General features: G+C 38.2%; 2 protein-coding genes across 2 annotated transcripts in view; one reads left to right on the top strand and one right to left on the bottom strand.

Moving 5' to 3' along the window:
- Nucleotides 1–6,124: 6,124 nt before the first annotated feature.
- On the top strand, nucleotides 6,125–7,135 carry her3 (hairy-related 3). The gene is made up of 4 exons (XM_014339656.1): nucleotides 6,125–6,178; nucleotides 6,283–6,378; nucleotides 6,491–6,572; nucleotides 6,681–7,135. The coding sequence occupies exons 1-4, from the start codon at nucleotides 6,125–6,127 to the stop codon at nucleotides 7,133–7,135; spliced, it is 687 nt and encodes a 228-aa protein (XP_014195142.1).
- Nucleotides 7,136–10,053: 2,918 nt separating this feature from the next.
- Nucleotides 10,054–24,151, bottom strand: part of LOC102310192 (probable G-protein coupled receptor 153) — a 36,619-nt gene continuing 22,521 nt past the window's right edge. Inside the window, exons 3-6 of the mRNA XM_005941194.3 lie at nucleotides 22,475–22,904; nucleotides 17,615–17,804; nucleotides 15,102–15,286; nucleotides 10,054–13,065 (exon numbers count right to left, since the gene is read on the bottom strand). Coding sequence (XP_005941256.1) covers nucleotides 12,223–13,065; nucleotides 15,102–15,286; nucleotides 17,615–17,804; nucleotides 22,475–22,904 — 1,648 coding nt within the window. The 3' untranslated portion in view covers nucleotides 10,054–12,222. The remainder of the gene's footprint in view (nucleotides 13,066–15,101; nucleotides 15,287–17,614; nucleotides 17,805–22,474; nucleotides 22,905–24,151) is intronic.

The raw sequence follows: 24,151 nt of genomic DNA, 5'->3' as shown, positions 1-24,151 counted from the left end.
CGTGAGTAAAACTGATAGCTGGCAGGCATAGCCTTCATAGTGAAGTTATATTGACAAACTAAATTAAAGAAATACAAACCTTACTGTCTTCGCTTATCCTTACTGACATCGATGAACATGGTTCATTTTTAGGGGAGATATATATTTCCTTTGGATGCATTTTATGCCTACAGAACATAAAAAATGGCGAGTGTGTGCGTTTATTGGTGATCTTAAAGATGATCACATGCAAGGATCTTCACTCGTTTTTCTTTGTAGGCTATTATTGGATCAGAGATCAAACGTTTCCCTTCATATTCTTTAATTTAGTTACGTGTACTTTTGCTGTTTGGCCTCTTTACCAACCTCGTTTTGTTACTCTCTTCTTTGATGTCCCGTCAAATTTATAGCCAGACACAAACTATTGAGACAGCGCTGACAGCACTGATGGTCAAACACTTCTCTTTCCATTTGAAAGTCAAAGTTTCACGTCGTGACGCTTAGTAGGATTGGGATGCCCCGCGTAGTGAAACGGAAAGAGCCTTCCCGCAGGGGGTATGCAGCAATTCGAGAGGGTAAATTGCCATTTTGTTGTGGCCATTCAGCTTCCTGGCAGGGAAAAGGGGAGGATGGACCGTGAAAGTAGGAACGAATTGGTGAATGGTGCCACTTAGCATGGCATATGGCGCGTTTGGAGGGCTATACGCTGACACCAGCAAATTGACAATTTCATACTGATTTCAGAGTTACATTCGCCACACACGATGTTATGCAGAATTTCAGTGTGATTACCAACTTCAGCAATTTAACTGGGGTGAAATGAGCCTATGCTTCCAATGTGATATGACTATCTGCAACTTACAACAGACTCCAACAGCTTTTTTCTATTTACCAATTTAAACTTGGATTAGCCTCGCATTGAATGAATTTCTTTCCTTAAAAAAAGTTGGTTCAGCTAAGGGGGCACACATTTCTGTCTGACAAAATATAGAGCGAGGAAAATCAGGGTAACGCCCCACGCCTTTTGACTTGTACCTTTCAATTTTCCACTCTGCCCAGATAAAGAGAAAACCATGGGAAAAAAAGTTGGTCAGCAACTGGTCCCCCCCAAACGCGAAAAACAAAACACATTTTAATGGAGGCAATTTGCATTTGGTGTCCATATGGGATTTTCCTTGAACGTTATATACCTTTTTTTAATCGAAAGACACAGATCACTCGAAGGTCAGAGTCCATACCACGAGTTTAGATTAACATATAGCTTCCATTAGTTCAGTGTTAAGGGTTAATAATTCCTTATTGTGTTTAGGAACAGTTAAACTGGAATATTAGCGAAACTTTTAAATCTAAGTTTAAAAGTGCCAACGGCTAATTAAATGACTGCACTTGAGCAATTTTTCAGTCTGCACATCCTTAACACAAAGCCTTCAACTGTCTCATCGCTGGGTTGCTTTTTTTGTTTGTTTGGTTTTTTTTGGGGGGGGGGTTGTGTTTCGTTTCGTTTTTTTGTTCTGGTCTTTTGTTAAATATTAACACGTAATTTAGTGTATCCAACCAAAGTAAGAGTCTTTAATAAGCCTTTAAATATCCCGAGGAAATCTGTGTCTTCTGTTATTTGACCAGAACCTACAACTTTCATAATAGCTCGTGGCTTTTCAGAAAGTCCCTTCAGCATCTGAAATACTTTTGCACCTGTCCGTGCAGCTCTATTCACAGTGGTCTTTCTACTCACAACAAGCAGTCACACCAGCAAGCCTCTATCATTATAGGGACCTGTCAACATTAAAGTAAGACACTGTGAGTTGAACTTAGACTAGATTAAACGTCTGCAAAGAAAAAAAAAAGTATTGCACTATTACAGTTAAAGAGGGCGTCGTGTGTTGATCCATCTGGCCACACTGACAAAGGAAGGTTTGATGTTTAAACCTGAAAAACAAAAAGGGGGGTTTTCCAAGTTGCTCATATGACTGTTGTTTTACGCACGGCTACAGACACCGCGCTAAAGACTGCTTGGTTATTTTCATTTAAATTTCGCTCTAGTCGTTCAGAGTAAATGGCAGATGTTTTGCAATTCAAGGCACATCAATACCCTTGCGCTTTAGTGTTTAACAAAGGCGCCCTCCTTTTGTCAGGCTCTTGTGTCTTTCACAACAGAGCCCAACAAAGGTTTCATCCTCCAGCGAGTTATAAAGTTACTTTCCAGTCAGTTCATTTCGGCCCTTGAGAAAACCTTAAGCGATGTTAATGTGCACCTCTGTCCTTTTCATGCGGTAACCCCGGCACACACAAGCAAACACAGGCCATTATGTTGCCAAACCAAAGTAAGAAGTCTTTAAATAACCCGAGGAGCAGTCTATAGAAATTCATGATGCCGTTTTCATTTGATGTGTGATCAGAGCTTTGCCAACAGGTCCGTCGCGTGGCTTTTCAGAAAATCCTGTCAATATTTCCAATATTACTTTTGCAGTGCACCTGTTCGTGTACCTGCTCTCTTTACTGTGGCCTTGCTGCTCAACAATTAGCCTTTTGGGCGCACCAGTGCTGCCTCGGGTCCATCTGAATGGGAGGCGGTACATCGATTTGCTCCGCTCACGGTGAGCCAACTTTTGGGCCCAAGTTTGCATATTTTAACAGGTCTGCGAGGCATGAGGAGTGGCTATAACCTGCAATGTATTTCCATAACACGGGCTAAAGTGGATATAATTATAATACTAAAGATTTAATTTCTGCTGTTTTTACTTTTTTCTTGGCCTGTTATATATATCTAAATACACTTCACTTGCATCACGTAAATAAGCATTCCTTTATAGCTTATATATAACATAAATGTTGCTCTAAAACTATAGTTTTTAATTACTTTTTAAAATAAACTATTTTACTCTGACGTTTCCTAACATGAAGGTGACCTCTGTATTTCTACCCATGTAGCCTACTGTTAGGCACAAGCCTATTGGCTTGCAAATGCATCACTTTCCCTTTAGGAAGAAAACAGTTATTGCAGTAATTATATAATTACCTCACTAATTGTTGTTAACAAGTTCCCCAATAGTCCAATTATTACCGCAGCTTTGTCAGGTCCCCTCCGGCAGGAATCCATGACAAAGGTCCAATCGCGTTAATGAATGACCTAAGGCTGAAAAGTAAAAGTGGAGCGAAGGACCTGTCCTTTTTAAAAACATACACTTAACTTGTCATTTAATAGCACTTGTATTATGATGCCCGTTGAGGACACAAGTTTCTCGCTGCGCTATTCTCATGGGTAGATGATGCCGTAAGAACTTATGACAGAGGTGAGGCGGTTTTGGAGGAAAACAGTTTCAAAGCCTGATTGCATTCCGCCACTTCAGAAACAAGCCTGTTTTCATTTTGGAAATCTAGTTTTGTTTCTGTTGTTTCTTTTTTTTTTTATTCCTTTGTCCTAACGAAAAATCCAACACTAATTGAAATTACACCGAGTAATCAGCGGGGAAATCGCTCCTCTGTGACACAGAATAACAAGACAGGCGAGTGTTTTGATGTCATGACTCCACGCTGAAATCAGCCCTCCACGGTCCTGTGTAAAAACCAAGCGTGAAAAAGCAGATAATGTGACGGATATTGGACAAAAGGCATCAGAAGGCCCACTTACACCCAGAGCATTTCGGCCAAGTTTCATACCGATTAAACGCTGAAGCATAACACCAGAACTGTGTCCCACAATTTTTCGGTTTTTACTCAATTAGTTACTCCTGACACAACTCTGCCAATTCAATTCATTCGACTGAGGGACTTCACGGCTGTGGTTTAGTTCTGCGAAGGCAATAAATTTAACATCAGCCTTGGATTTCAGAAGCCCGTTAAATTAAATTAAATGTCCGGTTGGTAAAAGGGTTATAGCAGGGACATTGTAGAAGTTGACTGATTACCATTTCATAGCAGGATGAAGAGGGAACTAGTGTTGATTCAGTTTATAACTGAAAGGAGTCTTTTCATGCACACTGTAGTTACAAATCAGAGCAAAAGAAAAGATCAGTGGAACACCGCTAAAATTTGGCCTCTTTTCATTCTCGGCCTCTATAGACTGAATACAAATATGCCCCTCCTTTAGCAGGGCCTCACTCATTTCAACACAGGCATTGTACACAGGATCAAGCAGGAGAACAGGGGCAGTGTGAGACAGGTTTTCTCTACTGTGTCGCGTGTCTCTCAAATAAACTTTACTGAAGTGCGCAACCAGCTCCATACATCTACTGAATGAACTGCATACACCTGAGCCCGTTTACCTTAAAACGACAGCGATAAAATCCAGTGCGCCATAAGCCCTTGTTTACTTAGTCCCACTTCGATCCCACAACCCTTTAACTTTCATATCTCATGCGTGTTTTATAATATCAGTTAAAAATGAACACCGTTTTGTTAATCAGTTTTTACTGAGTCTGCATTTTTTGTTTTGCTTTGCTTTGTTTGTTTTCAATGGGTGCTTCAAAAAAAATTCTTACGGGGTGCAGAGTTCCTGTGGGCCACACCACGTGCCCTCGTTTAAAGTATCACCCACTGCTAGGGAATGAATCAACTAGCAGTTTTTGTATTTTGTCGTGCTGTCAGAACAACAACATGTGGCATGTTGTGTTTATAGTTTTATATAAAAGAAATAACACCAAATGTTATTTTAATTGACTGAAAGAAAAATTATCACAGTGTGGACTATACTACTACTACTACTACTACTACTACTACTACTACTACTACTACTAATAATAATAATAATAATAATAATAATAATAATAATAATAATAATAGTAAATATGAGAATTTTGCTTGTGCATAAAACTTTTTTTGTTAAGTAAAGACTATAAAAAGTCTCTCGGCCTTATTAAAGACAACATTTATTCTTTTTTTACACAACATGCCAATTACATATACAAAAACTAAGGAATAAAGGAAGTAATTTATGATGTTTTCATACTAAAAAAAAGCTTAGTGAACATTTTGCTGATATTATTTTATTATTGCGTTATTCTGAGATCCCGGCCGATAGTTCTGTTACACATCTTGGTAAGATGATTCATCCCTTTTTTCCTATTTTCAGATGGTCAGTTTGAGCACAAAATGCCCAGTGGACTGCGGTGATCCTATGGTCAATACATTGTTTCAGCTGCTATGACTTTCCCAAGGCTCAGTTCCTTTCAGCGGAAAGTGTGGAAAATCGGGAAGCGAGGGAGCAAGGACAAGGGGCGGCCCGCGATTCTCCTCGGTGCCTCACTGAGGCTGGTATGAAGACAAAAAGTGCTGACGCACAATAGCGAAAGAATGCTAAAAGTGTAAAAGTGTCCTCAAGGCACTTGGAACCTCGTCTGCTTTTTTTGTTCCAGCATCTAGGGCGTTTATCGTGTATAGTCTATATATAAATATATATTAAAATACCTGCACTGTTTGCCTTTAAAAAGCAGTCTGGCTGATCTAATAAGATGTTGCAGGTGCAGAGGTTTTACTATCAGCGGTCACCGGAAAATTGGAATGTTGTGGAGACACGACGTGAATTTCCACGGTGCTGCCTTCAACCTGGTGGCGTGAAACTCACGCACAAAGACTGAATACAGGAGTCAATAGTGTCCATGCTGCATACCAAGCAAAACCATTATCATTATGTTTACTATTTTTACGCTACTTTGCCACACAAGTTGATTATTAGACACCGGGTAGACACTGCACAACATATGAAGCAGTAGATTGCATAGACTCTATAACTAGATCTAGAGCTATAAGTCTGTTTTCCCGTTAAACAGTCTGGTTATTCCTCTGTGCCCTGCATGAACCTGAGGACCTGAAGGAATAAAAATATGAACCAGATAATTTAAAAAAATACTTCCAGGCTGTGTGAGTTTGGATCAAGGCGAGATACATTTATACTCAGTTATTAACCATGGAGCAGCATAAAAAATAGATTTTCAAATAATTAGAGTCTGATTCTATAGTAAGTGTGGGCTGCCAAGCCAACTATGGCTGCCAGTGTTGCCCATTTGAGCGCGAGAGACAGAGGCGGGCCTGTTTGCATTGACATGTTAAGTGGGTGTCTCTATATAAATCCACTCAGGATAAACCCCCTCGTCCGTGGGCCAGAGAGAGAGAAAGGTTAACTTCAAGGAAATCAAAACGGACTAAGAGAATGGTGGCGACGACAGACTGCATCGAGAAAGTCAAACCCACTGCTGGAAACAAGGTGTGTAAAAGAACTTGTTAAAGGGAACTTAATAAACGGCAAATTCCTCACAATTACTACGAATTATCGAAGCATGGGTTGTTGACTTTACGCGTGCTTTACAGGTGTCCAAACCACTCATGGAAAAAAAGCGAAGAGCGCGCATAAACCAGTGTCTGGACCAGTTAAAATGTCTCCTGGAGAGCTACTACAGCAGCAGTGTAAGTATGAGAACCACAACTTTAGAGCTGGAACAATTTGGGTTGCTACTTTTGATGAGCTAGCATTTCTTTTACGAAAAAAGTTTAAGTAATGTGTAATCTCTTTTCTCAGATTCGAAAGCGCAAACTGGAAAAGGCTGACATCTTGGAGCTCACCGTGAAACATCTGAAGAACCTCCAAAAAATTCAAATTTGTGAGTTATGACTTCATTCTTGAAGACATATTCATGTATTTTTGACAACACAACTTTATGCAGAATTTGAATGTCTCTGACCTTGAGATGCCTTTTTCATGATTTAAGGCGCAGCGTCTGCTTTCGACGTTTCCGACTACCAAAGTGGCTTCCGCAGATGTCTAACCAATGTCAACCAGTACTTGCTGATGGCAGATAATCTAAACGCGAGCGACCGCTGGATGTTATCGCAGCTTTCCAATAAACTCTCTCGCTCTCGGAGAAGAGCGGAAATCTTCAGCACCATGGACAGCGGTCTGAAGCAAACTGACACTCAGAGTGGGGCGCAGAAACTTTCTCCATCCGCATCCGGAACCGAGGAGAGAAAAACGACCAGAACGAAAACTTTGAAAGTCCATGATGCAAGCACGTCTTCTTTTCCACCAGCAGAAGAAGCATTCCGCTCCACTGAAGCCAAACAGGCTGTTCTTTTTGCGGCTCCTACACAAAATAGTACTAAAAAAGGCTCCAGCCACATAAATGAAGGCGCGACCGTTCAGCAAAGCCTGTGGCGACCTTGGTAGCTGAAAATCTGTAAATATCCTGTAAATAAAGCTTGATTTAACTGTTTATGTTTATGATTGCACTATAGTTTCCCTCGACATGTTGTTACTTATTTTTAATACAGTATTATTTCCATAATAAACGTGGCAAAGGAAACGTCCCTCTGTGTTGTTTAGTAACATGACATTAACCTTTCAGTCTGAATGTCAAATACAACATGTTGTGTTCAAAGTGGCACATATATTGCTGTAAGCACGGATTAGTGTAAAAAAGAGAGAGAGAGAGAGAGAGAGAGAGAGAGAGAGAGAGAGAGAGAGAGAGAGAGAGAGAGAGAGAGAGAGAGAAACAAAACGATCCAAAACAACACAGATTACTGTAAAAAAATGTAAACCTCAAAACGTTTAATGCGATTGTGGGAAGCCCGAGAACCTATGTGTGCTTAAAACTTTAAAAATGAAGCACTTCATAATTTCTATTTCTTTGTGGCATTTCTCTAAACTTAATTTGACTTGTGTCATGGGAAATTATGACGTAATTTTGTGGAGTTTAGAGGAAAACGGCCTCGGTGGGGTTTCACTGTCATTTCTTCCATTCTTCTCTGGTTTCACGCGTAAGTACCGAAACAGTAGCGGGCAAATCAGATACTTGTTGGACAGCAAAGCAATTTGCTGCTATATGCAACTAATTACATGCTCAGTGATGTCCTCTAGATTTGGATACGCTTATTTGATTCTGATCTGAGCTTTATCATGTTATATTTCAATCTGAATTTATCCAATTAACTTTTTTCACCTTTTGGATTTTCTATTTTTTTTTGAGCTCCTTCTTTACTGGGATTTCCCACTTTTAGGTTAAAGTGTCTCCTTTTATTTGAAAATAATAATAATAATAATAATACCATTATTATAGATTCATATAACTCCTCCCTGGGCTTTATATAGTGAAGTTCCAGACCATATTTGTAAAATTTACTATAATCCTCATTAATCTGACGTCTTTTTTATTCTACATGCGCGTAATCCACAGTAGAATGGAAAGTAGCAACTTTTTTGGAAAAATACATCTGAGATTTTTCATTTTGTTAAGCAGTGGTGAAAAAAGTGTTTGTAGACTAGGTCACGTAGTTTTGAGGATAACTGCATAACCACATCAACTTGTTGCACTATAGGCTGTGCTGGCTTTAAGGCTGCTGTAGACCTCTTTTTAAGTGCACTTTTCTTCCGCTGCTTCAGCGGAGGTGCCATAAAGTGTCTCCCCTTTCTTTTCTAGCAGCGCTGGAGAGGATAGCACCTTAAAGCGAGTAGAATTGCTGAAACGCCCACAGCTATTTCAGCTGCGCTTTCCATGAGACCCGTACAAGGGTCTCAGACCACGGCACAAGAAAGTTTGTTTAATACAATAAAGAAAATGCCACGTGACCTTCACACTGAATGATCTTTAAACTATTTCTAAGAATTTCTATGAACTCTTCTTGCACTGGCCTAGTTTGGTCCACTATAATAGCTAACTATATTAGAGCCGAAAACCTAAGGGAAAGAGAGAATACTTTATTAGCATTAAACTGCGCCCAGTGAAGCGCACTTAAGAGAGCAGACGTGGATGAAGTGCGCTTCAGACGTCTCTGTTCCTTGCCAATAAAGGCAGACCTGGCTCGCCCGGGTTCAGCACAGCCATGCAGTGCTTTAATTTATTTTGATGATCAGCGCAATTAAAACTGTAGTCTACAGATTGCTGCCACAGTCAGATGCACACACACACTAGAGATTGTCATTGGTTTCAAGCTGTTTCTAAACCGCGTGAATTACCTTTTGGCACGTAGAAGGTGACGTGAACATGCTCATTGTTGTTAAAAAACAAACAACCTCTGGCTACAGACAACGCCAATTTCTCCACAAATTTTCCCTTACTTTAGAATAATGCTCACTGTCGATCAACAGCTGAAAGAGAACAACGTAACCAAACACTGATCATAAAATTAAACTTCATCATCACATTAACAGTCAATTAAACCTCAGGGATATTTCCGATGAAAATCAAAGTGACAACAGGTGTACTTCAGTGGCAACAAGATAACCCACAAAGAGGGAATGGTTTTGCAGGTATTGGCGAAAAATCATCTCTTTATCCCTCTGAACTAAGCTCAATTATTATTCCTGCATACCCAAAAGTGATCATCTGTCAAAAAGTCAATGCTTTGTTTGTATAAGTTATATAAAATCAAGAATAATCTGTTTTGCAAATATCCCTAAGAGCGTGCTTTATTACACCAGCTCTGTGTTCTACATCATAACCAATCCAGTGCTTTTTGCTTTGCCAAAATAGTTTTATTTATTGTAATTTCTACTACCCCCTTGGTTAGGCTGCTTGAAAAAGACAGATTGAAGCTTTTACCGTTTGACAGAAATTTTCTTCCTCATTCAGAATGACTTTTTTTTGACTAATTATAAGTCAATTAGTCATTTGCAACAAATACAGACAAACATTTTTTTATCAAACGCCACCAGTCACTTTTTGGCACAGCGGGTATGGCATTGAATTCCTTTATTAAAACATATGAGAAGCCAAATCATTAAAACAATAGTAAATGAGTAAAGTAACAAGAGATTTTATGAAAAAGTTGTTCCAATTTTAATTAATCTGCACTCCATAAGTAATGAGGCATTCTAAGGCAAATGACCAAATCTATATCCTGCTAGAATCCCAAATGCTTTGCAAATTAAAGGTGAGCTCAGAAAATGTGTGGCTGTACTAAACTAAGTAGAATGGACTAACCATTGTTAGTCAAACCTTAGTCTTTAACCAAGGACTTAATGAGGTTCACTTTCATCTGGCCTTGGTGACACATAAAATGATGTCATCTCTTTGCCTGTCAGGGAAATTCTGCTCTGTTCCATGAAAAGCACATATTGTACAAGCAACAAATAAAGTGGACCTGAAACATCATCTTGTGAATTTAATCAGTCATATGTTTTTAACAAAGTCATCATCTGAACAAGAAAATCATAACATACATAACATCATTCATATTTGAGTCATAGATCTTTGAATATGTTACAAAATTAGATTATGATATAATAAACACAACAAAATCCCAAAAAACAAAAAAGTCTATGACACAGCAAAGTTTGACAGGGGAACATGGTGATATGCTTCCAAAGACAGACACATTTCAGCTAACTTCTCCTTCTCCATTTTAATACCTGCAAGTAAAGGCAGGTGCACCAATATATGAAAATTAGAAAGTTTACACGACTGCAGATGACCGATAACTTTATCACTTGAATAGTATGGGGGAAAAAAAAATCACAACTAATAAGGCTTCAAGGGGGATATGTTGTTTTCACTTTGTCCTCATGCTGCAATATCTTTGAAAACTTGCACCTAACTGGTGCAAATCAGCTACATTCACATTAGAAGTTATTGTTAACTGAATTTGGTTCCGCTATTATTATTTTGTTATTTTAAGTCAAAGAATTTTCAGTCATTTTTTAAACAAATTATCACTGTGGTATAAATTAGATGTGACTCTTTAATTTAACATCACCTACACCCATCAGTTCACTTTACTGCCTATTCTGAGTGAGGGTTCTATGTGACAATGCCTCAGAAAAATGCTTACTGTTTAAGCGTCATTGAACTTTTGCACCTTACAGTGTTAGATAATCACAGTCTCTACCCAAATATAGAAATACATTTAAGCTTTAATCCTTCAACAGCATTACTCACTGATACTTTGGCTATGTTTATATTTAATTTGCTTTATCTTTGATTTTGGTTTGACTTTGATTAATCTGGTGTTTAAAAAAAAAAAAAAAGTAACATCACACTAAAAAATGCTCACAAAACAGTTCAGATCCATTATTTATATTCTGTGTGTTATGAGTTGACAAGTGAAATATAAGGTTGGGTTTTTGCTGTGTGTGGAAAATTACTAGAAGTATTGTTCAATCAAAAGCTTTTTTATTTAAAACGCTCCTCATTTGTGCTAACATTTTTGAAGGTTTAAGATGCGACAGCTCCATTTAAATTATGCTACATCTCAATCACATCCTGAAGGCTGTGATTATTGAACCTTTGGACTAGTTAGCAACTTTTAAGGGTTCTGTCTTAGCTGGCTACTTTAAAAAAATCCTTTCTGATATTTCTAAGTGGTTGACATACTGCGCTGTCATGAAGATGAAGTACCATTTGCATATTAGTTTGATGATTTGATTTAAAAAACAAAACAAAACAAAACATTGGGATATTAAGACTTGAGGGGAAATGTTCTAACCATAGGTCTAATTAAACAGAAAACACTAAAACCATTAATCAAGATAGCCTCTATATATACACGACATGTCAATCTTCTTTAAAAAAAAAAAAAAAATGACTTCACATTTTCATTAAGGATTTAGGGGTGTTCAGGCTATATCTCAATATCTCACAGAGTAACTGTAAAAGTATAGGCATTTCAGAAACTGGAGTTACCCTGGCAGTTTACTTACAACATAGGGTGCTTGAAAAATAGCTTTTTTTTATGGTGTTGTGAATGATGAAAAAAATTAAAAAAAAAAAAAAAATGGTGGACACTATTATAAAAAACGCACATATTTAAAATGTCAAGCTCAAGGTACAGTGGCAGTACTCAGGGAATCTGTATCCATCCACCAAAACACACACAGTCATTACAGGGCAAATTGAAAAAAAAAATGTACGTTTTTGAGTGACAAAAATAAAGAAACACCACCATGAAAAAAACCCAACCTCTTCCAATTCTTTGAAGATCAAAAAACACCAAAATCTGAGTTAGAGGATGTTCACATGGTTTAAAAACTATTTCTCTGCATCAGTGATGGGAAAAAATGTCCTCAGTGGATACTCTGTGATGTAAAAGTTGAAAACTTTTTAACTAGCCTACATAATAAATCAACAGGCCCATTCAAACATTGTGTCCAAGGCCATTTAGCATAACAGATATTTATTGGTGGTATATAGTTAAACAGAAGTGTGGCATGAGTAAAAAGGCCGGAATATTCCAGTAAGTCACTTTTCCGTTACCACCAATATTCCAGTGGTTTTCGTTATGATTCAGTAATGATGTTGATATAAATAAGGAAAAAGTCTTTTACATGGTAGAACCTACAGAATCAGACCGAAAGGTGATATATCCCGAGGATGATGCCGAGGGTGTGCTTGCAAAACTGTTTGTGCTTCCTTTACTCTCAGCCTTGCTCAGATGCTTCTGTTGTACCCATTCAGCTCCAGCACCAGTCCCAGCACCACCTCCTGTCCTGGGCCTAAAGCCAGAGTGCCCTGGAGACTGTCGGCTGCACCCAGACGAGCCCATTTCCCCTTGCTGTTTCCCATCTCGCTGGCGCTCTCGACAGCCTTTCCCAGAACCACAAGCCCCAGGACTCTTCTTTCCCGCAGGTCTGTCTGGTTTGGGTGAACCCTCAGGTGAGTGGACCCTACTACTGCTTCTTTTGTGTTCTGACAACCGCCTGAGCACTTGAGGCTCACGCTCAAAGTCTGTGAGTGGAAAGTGGGGAAGGACTGTGTGCTGTTCATACACATTAGGGATAAGTGAGATGGTGGACGCACGTCTCGGGCTCTTTCTGGGGCTCGGCAGCGGCGTCTCGTCTATAAAGTTTATCACTTCGTCACGGCTGAAACACCGCAGTTCATCCTCGTAATGCTCCCCGCCACAAACCACACGGGGCAGATGCCTGAGAGAGTGCATGCTATCCTCAGAGCGTCGCCGCTTGCGGTGAGGGTGATGGTGTCGGTGGTTCTCCTCGTGGTAGGAGACCAGGCTGCTCCTGCGCCTCTCGCGGCGCGGCAAGGTGGAGCTGTAATGGGCACTCACTATCATGTCCTCGGTGGAGCCCCATCTGTGCAGGTATGAGGGGATCCGCTCGCAGGTCCACATGTCGGTTTCGTCGTGGGAGTATCTTCTTGTAGGGGGCACCTGGATGCAAAACACAGATCAAATCTTTTAGCTATTTCAAAACTTTTACATGAATTTAAATTTTTAATAAATGCTGCACATTATATGAGATACATGTTGAGCACTAGTATAGCTCGACTACATTATCAAAGACCCAGAATAGTACATGTAGGATTATTCGACATCATCTGGTGGTTAATGTCATTGTAATAGTTCAGTGCAGTTTTAGAAGCGCTGATTTGCACTGAAGGCATTTAGCACCCAGAAAACAAAAGCCAACGTTTTTGTTTGTTTTTCTAGATCTCATTCTGTTGTTTTGCTTGTGTAAAATCCTACATGTAGCATATATCAGTTGTTTATTGAAGACCCTACGCATACAAGTTTAACCTTAATTTTAATCAGTCCCATAAGCCATGCATGACACACATCAACAAGATCATAACTCTTATAACTTATAGCTCTCATCTCCATTATTTGGAGAAGAAAACTGAAAACGCTGACAGTTTCCTACATGTTATACTCACATTCCATTCAGTTCTGACAACTATGCAAGAGAGAGAGGGTTCGTCAAGGTGACGTCAAGAGCCTCAAGACTGAAATCAGCCTGCCCCCCTGCGGTGGCTTTTAGTAAATGCAGAGAAATTTAAAACAGCAGACGATACAGTAGCATTCAGGCAGAAGTGCTGTACAGCAGAGGGCAGCATAGGCATTAGAATGACTTAAGATGCAGGACAAAAAGAGACAGAGAGAGAGACAGAGGGAGAAAGTGAAAGAGAGACAAGCCAATAAAGCTGGAGGAGCTTTATTTTGCAATCAAACCGCTTGAGAGGCATCACAGCAACTCTCAGATGGGGGTGCTATTTGATAATGACTTTAAGAGGTTGGTGGATTCATGACTTATTTAGGCCTTAAGCCTTTCAGGGCAAATGGCAAAAAATGTGACGGAATCACACTTCAGCCAGTCGTCCTATAAATGAAATGTAGTTCTTACAGTCACAGAGATACAGCAAGGAATAAAACAGCTATAAAGTGCTTTGCTAATCTGAATCTATTATCAGGTGAAAACAAACATATGACACAAAAACTATGGATGGAGTAATGTTTGGTTTAATGATGTGATGGCTACTGTATACATCTCTGTTTCAAGCTTTTTTGTAAAGTCAAATAGAATAGACATTGAACTCCACATGAGTGGTTGGTCTTTGAAGGGTCCATTATTGTGCTGGACAGCTGTCCAGTTGTTGTACCAACTTCAATGATTATTTTCAGTGCATGTAAATGTAGCAGTTTGGGCTACAGGCTGTGGAGCCCCCATCAAAGTAATACAAAGATGACACAGTGTCTTGAATCTTAGAAAAGTTTAATAAAGTGTAGGTTGCACCGGCTGATTTTAAAGTTAGGTTTTCTAACCACAGTCTTCCAGGCCAAGTCTAGCGAGTCACAATCTTTTCTATTTTAATTAATAATTTTAAATATTATTGATTTAATATCTCAAATTGACTCAGACTTTTTGGTGTTGTTGATTTGCCCTAGAAGGCTGCATGTTAGATCAAGCTTTGTTAATGTAGCTGAAAATGATCATTTCATTGTTCTGCGTCTGACTGGGATGGATGCTGGATCCAATGGTGACCATGCATTTGGGCAGAACATGAGATAATGCTTATTGTGTCTTTCTGAAGCCTTGAAGGATTCCTGAAATGTAGAAGGTAAGTCCGTTACTAAACACTTACCCTCTTACAAAGTAAAAATGTAGTCACCTGCTTGCAGGACACATTGCTTGTTTAAAAAAAAAAAAAAAAAAAAAAGCGCATATAATGAACTGATGGGACTTCTGATGGTCATATTTACCAAACAATAGTCAGCCCGAGTTTGTTTTTGATTTCATGTGAGAAAAGGACAAAAATCTGGGAGATATAGAGTCACAAAATCTAATAATTTCAGTAAATTCAGTCAAGATGCTGTACAGGCCCACAAGGCCATTTCACCATGCACATTAACAATAAAAGGATTTCAACTGATCAAGTAAAAGAAATGAAGAAAATCAATAAAAAATATACCTGCAAATACTGCATTTTATCTTCCTGTTGTTCCCTCAATGGATACCCTTGCAGAACCCCCCTTTCTAAGGTTGAGAACTCATACTTGGCATTACGGTCTATCGTCACGATTTCAGGCGCCGAGCTATAGTCATATGGTCTGTCATATATTAAGTCGGCATGAATTCCTCCGTCTTGGCTGTTTTCTGCAAAGTGCAGAAAAGTACGAGCGTCAGCATTAGAGAGCAACGGACTCAATACACAAGACAGACAGACAGACAGACGAATAGATAAGAGAGACAAGTTCAACTGTTCTCCGATTTGTCGACTTTCCTACGTGTCTGCTCTAAAATATGAGCTTCAGATTCAAGAGAAAAGGCTTTCATTTCAGTGTTTGGTTCAAAATTTTGAAGTAATGCCAAACAGTTGAACAGGAACAATATCACGTGTTCTTAGTATAGAAATACCAATCTCCCAAGAATATTTTCCCAATTTCTACATTTGTGTTCATTAGATATATCAATTGGGATGGGTGTAAAATGCTTGAGGAAAATGCTTGCCAAAAGGATGAAAGATGAAAGTAGCTATGTGCACAAGCAGCTTAGCATGCATGTCAGTAGCTTCGGAATAACAGGAAACAATCCTTATACATACAACTGTGACGAGTTATACATGGCAAGCCCTCTGGAAAAAAAGCACAGAACTGGTAGTGTTAATTATCAAACAGAATAAGGAACTATCTAATGTTGTTTTATGGCTCCTGCTGGACAATGAGCAGTTCTGAGGGAGGGTGTCATAAGAGAGGATCAAAAGGTTTGGAGGGTTAAAAACAGGAGAGAAGGGATTCAGGTTGGGTTGAGTTTAAACAGTGCCAATAGTCCAAAAAAAAAAAAAAAAAAAAAAAGGACAGGTGGTTCAGTTTGCAATAACTGTAAATATCATGGACCTAGTTCATGAGCGCATGATTATCATGTGACCTAATTTTGGGACCAGATTTTGCTGATAGTGTCTGTGATTTCTTGGTGAACAGGTTAGCTTTCACCCCCCTTTGAAAATCTCCCTATAAAATGTCTAGTAAGTGATGTTTAATAAATATTTCTGCCGTTAAATCGCTATAATCTGACTCAAAGTGAAAATCAAAATAAAAAAATTAAAATAAAAAATAAAACTAAATTAAAAAAAGAAAGAAAGAAAACAAAATAAATACAGTAAACAGATTTTGTTTTTCAATTTTTATGTATTTTTGAGTTGGGATCTTGGCTGTATCCTTTTGTGACTTGAGGAAAATATGACCATCATAATGACATGAAAGTGGTTTTCAGCTTTACGGCAATTGCTCCGGTTTGACTCTGGACTCTAAGACATAAATGGGAAACCATTTATTCTAACATCCTCTCACCAGGGCATTCTGGAGGAAGACTGCCCAGTTTAAGTCCAGAGCGAAAAAAAGACAAAAGTGCTGCAAGGTAAATATGTACTTTGCCCAGCCCTATTTCTTTCTTTTTTTTAAAGAACACAGCAAACATTTTAGAAAAGTACACAGCATGTACAAAACACAGAAGATATACTGAATATTTAGAATTAAATTACACAGACACTTGTCCCTCCAGTTTCATCTCCTGACAACAAAGGTCACTTGATAGGTCACATGATAACAACTGACCACTGATTTCAGACCTCTGACTACAATAAAAAACAAAAACTAAGAATATTCACCCCAAGCCAATTCTAATTAAATCTAAGAAACATGTACCAATAGCCCAAACCACGATGACTAAGCAGATGTTAACTAATCTGCAAACTGTTTTCTAGAATGAGATGTTAAAATTGTCCATCTAAACTGTTAAAAGCAACAATAACAGTAGCCTAAAGCTAGTAGACAGTAGACAATTTATTAAATTATTATCACAGATCTCTCCTTTTAAATGCCTTACACGCAGGCCTGATGATTTTAGGATGTAGTTACAGGTATTATCTGCATCAGTGAATAACATCATTTTATTAAAAGATTTCCTTTGGATTACAACATTTGTGAGTTGTAACTTTACAAAAGGGATGCATAGACATTAAAGTCTGTAAAAGGCAGAGATTACACCACACTGTATCTCAGGGAGCAGAAGATGACATCACTATCAAGCATTACACCATAGAGAAAATAGTTTTTGACTCTGTTCCCTTGCTGCAAAATTGCTTCTCTCTCTGTCAAGAGACAGCCCAGAAGCCAATACAAATTAACCTCTACTCTGAGAGTGATGCTTTACCTTTCACTGTCAAAGGAGATTTTGTGAACAGATCAAGTGTAGTTTAAAGTTAATGTTTATCAATTTAAAACATCATAATCACATCCCATTTTTATCTTTAAAGCCCACCCTTTCAGTTTGGGCATGCCTTCACAGAGCATTTAAAATCTACTCTTAATGCTCAAACTAATCCACATGTATGTCCTAAGAAATACCAATCAATATTCACATCATGGGGTGAAGAGGAAGGAAAAAGGAGGCAGGAGAGGAGGGAGATGCTTAACAGTAGCTTACCCTCATCCACATCGTCGTTGGACATGATGGCGACACATTTCTCCCACACCATGCGGATGTCGGCCCGATAGCGGTCGCATGCCCAGAGGAACATTGGCAGCAGGATGGACTGGGCAATGGAGCACCACAGCACACACAAAACCATCCAGTTATAGGAGCGGTCAAACTTCAGGCTAGCAAAGCTCACCACCTGCCCAGGGTCAATAAAAAATATATACATTTTTAAAATCTGTTATAATGAAGAGTGACGATTTAGACTTAGAAAGTTTCCCCAGTTTTGTTTTTGTTTTTTCAATATATTTTTATTGTTTTTATAATTGAGCAGTATACAACAATCACCTTCAAAAGAACACAATAGAAGTTGGACGGCAAGTCAACAAGGTGGTAATACAGCATACATAAATGTTAAGACAGAGTATATTTCACTTAAGTTTATCCATCAGGCTAATGACTGGTTGCCAAATCTTATAAAACACACTCTCTCGGTTAGACAAGGTAAACCTGATTTTCTCCAGATGGAGTACATTTCCAAATTCTCTCAACCACATTTCGAAGGTAGGAGGTTTATCAGACTTCCAGCAGAGAAGTATCAGCTTTCTAGCTACAAGTGTGGTCATTGACACAACCTGCGTCTCTGTCTTGTCCCTTGCCCATCCCGGTTCCCCAGTTTTGTTTAAATCCACTCAGCGATGCACAAGATATGGACTGGATGGATAAATCAGTCAACAGTAAACCAGTTAATATTTACTCAGACTGTAGCAAGGTAAACATACTGAGTTAAGCATCAAATGTTTATGGCAGCACTGCTTTCCAGGCTTAAGAGTTTACTGATAATAGATCTTATGAACACAACAGAAAGAACATCAGGTATCTTTTACAGGATCACCACACAGTACTTCCTGGTTTAAATAAGCAAAGTGAGCGGGAACAGATACATCTCTTAGACATTTACATTGGTGGCAGTTTGTTCTTAATCTCAGCGTAAACCAGTAAATGTACCTGTTTACAGACTTTAAACGGTCACCTCAGCAGCTCAGAGACCCAACTGCAACATCTCCCCCCTTGGGAACATATACTCCTGCTAGTGTATTTATGGTATCAGATAATCTAAGTTAAAATAATTTGAAACAGATGCAAACAGTCCAAAAGTAAAAGGAAGAAAAAACCCTCCTGTGAGAAGCATTTCAGTCCAGATTTTCCAGTGCCAGATGAAAAAAAAATCTGCAGCCAAGTTCCTACTAAACATTATCTTCCAGATCCACTCCCATATGTTAGAAAATCATATTATGTACCCTCTATCATCAGTTCTATAAGCAGCCTATGTATGGCTATCATAGCCAGTATTTACAAGGCAAACAGTATGGCCTTTGTCTGTCACTACCATTACTTCAATAAGTGATTAAAGCAATAAATAATAATAATAATAATAATAATAATAATAATAATAATAATAATAATAATAAAGGTACATTTGACAATATTTCAAAGTATTTCTTTTACAGTGACAAAGTGGCTAACTACAATATACAAAGGAAGCTTGAAGAAACTAGAAGAATCAACTGATTTAATGCAACACTTTTGCAGTTGCAATAGTCCAATGTATGTTTACATCATGAATACCCTCCATCAACAATTATCACAGGACTCCATGAAGTCCTGGGAAAAATGAAGTACTCCCTTTAATGTTTCCATAGGGATGTGCAGCCATGTACAGCTAATAAAACCTAGTTAGCTGATCAACAGCAAGTGTGACCACCCCTATAAAAGCAAAAGTTTCCAGTTGCACAATGCAACAATCTTCCTAGGATTGTTTGTCCCAGCAAATGTCAGAGAATGCAATGTTCAGAAAAACTACAAGACCCAGAGCTACATCTCAGAGTCTGCAGGCTTCAGTTAGCATGTTAGATTGTTAAAGTTTAAGTCATCATCTCAGTCATCAGGCCACAACAGTGATTACAGTAAAGCTTCTTTCAGCTGCTCCCCTTGTCATAAGGGTTGGCACAGCAGGAAGTTCCGCATGTTTGAATTGGCAGAGTTTTATGCCAGGCGCCCTTTCTGACACAACCAGAAAGGTGATTTACATCTCCGGCTGGAACTGAACCCACGGCCTTTCACTTGTCAAGTGAATGTGAAAACCCCAGTGGTTATTGCAAAATTATCTCAGGTTTAACCTCCTTCGATCATGCCTTGTGCTCAAATACCAACCATTTATCCCTGTTGCTAAGAGACTTGATAAAGTTGTAAAGCCTTAACCTGATATTGCCTTTGTTTGCCTACTGAGACAATAAAACACACTGAAGTTAAACAGTTTTTTCTCCACTTTACCACCCCACGAGTGATGCACTAATAAACATTTCCCATGGTGTGACTTTAAACTGTAGGATGAATCTTTTTCAAGGGGTACTGATGTAGTTTTTATGAATATTTGAGGATTTTAGATTTAAAGCTGAGAATATAGAACTTCCTCTTCCTTAAGTTAAAGAATAGCCTCTTACAGTTTTTACCCAGAACGTTTTACACTTTGATATGGAAAATTCATGTATTTAGTCTGTTCACATAAATTAGTTTTTATATTTAACAGTAGTGATTCTATTCTGCTCTGATAATTTGTTCCTCTGTATCATACTTTGTAAGACCATACAGTTCACAATAAGTATACGTGCTCATTTGTATCTGTTAGAGGTTTCTATGCATTTAAATAGCTCATTACACCCGGCCATAAAGATGGCTAGCAGGCCTACTGTTGTTTGGTTTACTGCATCTGAAATGTGATCTTTCCTCAGCACCCCACCTTTTGTTTTGCACACATGTAAAGTAGTAACACAATATATTGCTATAAGTGTGTACAGTTGTCTTTTTAATAACAACAACAACAACAACAACAATAATAAAATAATAATAATAATAATAATAATAATAACAATAATAACAATACTTTCTAGCTAATAAAGCAAAAGGAGTTTTATATACCCTGCAACATCTTAATTCAGAAGTGTAATATTGTGAAACCTTATGGGTAAAACCATGAAATACACCAAACACTACAGAGCCACAAAAAGAGTGGCAAAGAAAATTTAATTCACAAATTCATAAAAAATTTCCGGGAATCTTTTCCTGAATACATAACATATTTATTAGACCCCCACCCAACCTAAGGTTTATGCCCACAAAAAATAAAGATTACTATTGAAAGCATCTTTTGCAATGATGATATTCTGTAATTTTAAAGTATTCTTTAGGCTTTATGAAAGTCTTTCAAGTGTTTTCTTCAGAAATTGGCTGCTTTTTCACTCGTTTTTTTCCCCCCATTCTAGTCCTTGTACCTGATCATTTTAAAAACAGTATCCTGAGTCCTTAAGTCCTTAAGAAATAAGAAAATCCAGCAGATTGACATATATCTAACCCTTCAGCTCATCCATCTACGGTTTACTGAAGCCTCATCAGAAACAGACTCAATTGAAAGTTCATTGTCAAGATGCCATTTTAAAAGAAGGGAAAACAGGGAGAAAAGGTGAAAAGATGGAATCAGAGGCAATGGGCCTTACAAACTAATGATGTGTGATGATTTCAAATTTGAAAGATTTGGTTCAAATCATCATCAACATGTACAGAGGAGGTCAGGAGAGAGTTACAATGCCATCTTCATCAGGAAAGGCACACATGCACACACACTGAACCAGTGGGCTCCACTATATGAATGGTTTAAAACCATTTAGAATATTTAATATCAACTTCTACTATAACCCAGGTGGCCAAACATGAACAAAAAATACTTGTTCCAAAATAAAAAACTGTCCAAGTTCATTTGCCCTACTGAAAATGCTCTATTAAGTTGGCTCTCTTTACAGAAGACAAGCTGGTTGTTTGGCTGCATCACAAACAATAAGCCTTGAGCTTTCTGCAGGCTCTTAAGTTTATATAGAAAACCAGCGAGCTAACTTGTTAAAAAAGAAAAAAATACACGAGAACCTGAGGGTGGAATTTACAAACCAAATGGCGACTTAGAGAAAAACAACTCACGCTTTCACTCCCTGATGTGAAGGCATGCCATCTTGGCAGAAGGAAGTCGCTCTGTTTTTGAAGTCTGTTTCCCCAAAAGACAACAGCATGATAATGATTTCAGTGCTTACCTGTTTTTCAGCCTTAGTTTGCCAACATGTTGTTCTTGTGACTGTTATCATCGCTTTTATTGTTAATTGTTTTGTTTTTTTTATCTCTCCATTGGTGGGCTTACACTGTCTAATATGTAAAAGAGATCAAACACAAATCTGTCCACATTTAACCTGACCTCCTTACAGCCTCGGAATGAATGAAATATTTTTATGTTTAACTTCAGATTACAGGTAACCTCATTGTCACATGTATCTCACATAACTTTATTAATGAAATCTTCACCTTCAAGTGGAAAAGAACAGTTAAATAAAAAAAGTATGCCATTAGTGTGGCATCAGTGTCTTAGTGTGTGTAGCTGTTTTCTTAGAGGTGGTTTTCTTAGAGGCTACACCATTTCAAAAACAAGCATGGAAACCTTTCTCAAAGAAACGGTGCAAAAAACATTAACAGGGAGAGTCAAAGGCTAGAACTTTCTTATACTTCAAAGTATCACAATTCATAATTATGACAGAAGCAGTTTAATCTTAGTATACGTGTATAAACCTGTATTCAATATGAATCAACAGTGAGTTAATGAATAGAGGTGCACTGCAAAATGTCCTCTCCAATTGGCTATAATTGTCTTTGATTATGATTTGATTTAATTGTGATTGTACAGTGCATCAACAGAACATTATTATTATATTATCAAGTACATTTTCCTGTTACAATGCTTTTATAATCAAGCAAGAAGAAGAGTGAACTCACCAGTATGGGGAAGCCAGTCAGGAAGTCATAGATGAAGACAATACCACTGATCAGGTAGGTGATTTGCAGCGACGTCTTAAGAGGTTCTGATCCATCGATGGATGACCTGCGTTTTCCCTGAGCATCCTCCACCACTATGGTGGGAACGTTAAACTTGTTCTTGTCAGCGTTGTGACCTGCCTGAATCGAGAAGGTCTGAAAGAGAGCGATGCCGATGCAGATCACACCCATGGTCACACTGCCACCGATTAGGAGCAGAAAGCAGACTCCGAAGCCCAGGCCAATCTCTGTCACAATGAACCGGCAGTCAGAGGTGTAGAAGCGGTCGATCGTGTCATGCCAACCCACTGCTGGAAGTGTGGACAGGATGAAGGAGACCATCCAGATACCCATCACTGTGTGTACTGCCTGCTTCTTTGTGTTACTTAACCTGGAAAGAGAACAACAGATTTTTGCAGGAAATCAAGTGAAATACCCATTGGCTTTGATTTGTGTGTCGTTCATTAGAGTGTAAAATCTGTGGATCCTAACTTATCTGATCTTTAAAATCACTATGCTCAGATCCCTAAAACCAAAAATATATACAAGTACACACTATAAAGGAGTTTCTAACAAAGAGAAGTAACAAAAAATGGATTTGCATTTTATCTTTTTTTAAGAAAAAGGAAATCGTCTTTAATCACAGTCATTTGATCCTTATTAGATTCTGAACAAAATAACCTCAATCACTCTAATGCATTTCAAAGGCAGTCTTTACCTGGATAAACATTATAGTTATCAGCATGCTATAGCCCTGCATTTACAGTTCCAAAGAGCAAACGCATGACACATTGATTGCTACCAAGATATTACCCATCCTATCTTTACAAACCTGCACTGACAAAATATATCTAAATAGAAGTCTATCTTACCAATCTTTGCTGGTTTTCTGTTTAAGAAAGCATACTGAACTATTTTTCTAACTTACATTATGTCTTTTCTTTACTGGAATTATAGAATAGGACACTCAATCCTTCTCACTTAAAACAAATTTTAAAATACAGTTGTGCGGATTTCTGCACAGAATTTTATTTATTCATTCATTCATTCATGCATTTTAACTGTCTGTGTAGCTCTGTAATTACATATCTACGTTACTTGGTGCAAATACCACTATGCTACTGTGTTCACCCTCTTCACATACTTCAAACTAAAGCAGAGTGTTGATTCACTGAAGAGTTGATGAAAATTGTAACTAAAATGACTGTGCAGCTATAAAAGAAGAACAACGCAGCCCATTCCGCATTACACTTTGTTTCACAGAAAAATGTGTAGGCTGGTTTTAATATTGACTTGTGTCTTTGCTCGGTTTGTTAACAAGTACAGTGTGGTCTACTCTGACTGTACTAAAGTAACTTATGAAGCAATATTGCAATATTATAAGTACATGGAGGATTTCAGTCTCCTTCTCATAATCATTACACATCAGAGACACACACTATACAATATTGGCAAACAGTGCACCTACAGTAATTGCGATCTGTCCTCAACAATTCAAACAAAATGATTCAAATAGAACACTGATAATGAGGTCTGTGTTTGACTTTTTTTTCCATGGTGAGGAAATCTGACCAGTATTACAAGTAAAACAGACCCAACCATGGAAAATACTGTAAAATGGCAGATATGAAGCTGGGA

Source organism: Haplochromis burtoni, unplaced genomic scaffold (genome assembly GCF_018398535.1).
Source record: "Haplochromis burtoni strain Fernald_Lab_line unplaced genomic scaffold, NCSU_Asbu1 Contig_60, whole genome shotgun sequence".
NCBI lineage: Eukaryota > Metazoa > Chordata > Actinopteri > Cichliformes > Cichlidae > Haplochromis > Haplochromis burtoni.
The sequence above is the reverse complement of the archived record's forward strand: the minus strand, read 5'-3'. Positions and strand labels throughout refer to the sequence as shown.

What these genes read in the sequence shown, in the direction of transcription:
- her3 (XM_014339656.1), top strand. Translation starts at nt 6,125, where the DNA reads ATGGTGGCGACGACAGACTGCATCGAGAAAGTCAAACCCACTGCTGGA. An exon ending in AACCCACTGCTGGAAACAAG is followed by an intron (nt 6,179 to 6,282) that starts GTGTGTAAAAGA and finishes CGTGCTTTACAG; the next exon opens with GTGTCCAAACCACTCATGGA. An exon ending in CCTCCAAAAAATTCAAATTT is followed by an intron (nt 6,573 to 6,680) that starts GTGAGTTATGAC and finishes TCATGATTTAAG; the next exon opens with GCGCAGCGTCTGCTTTCGAC.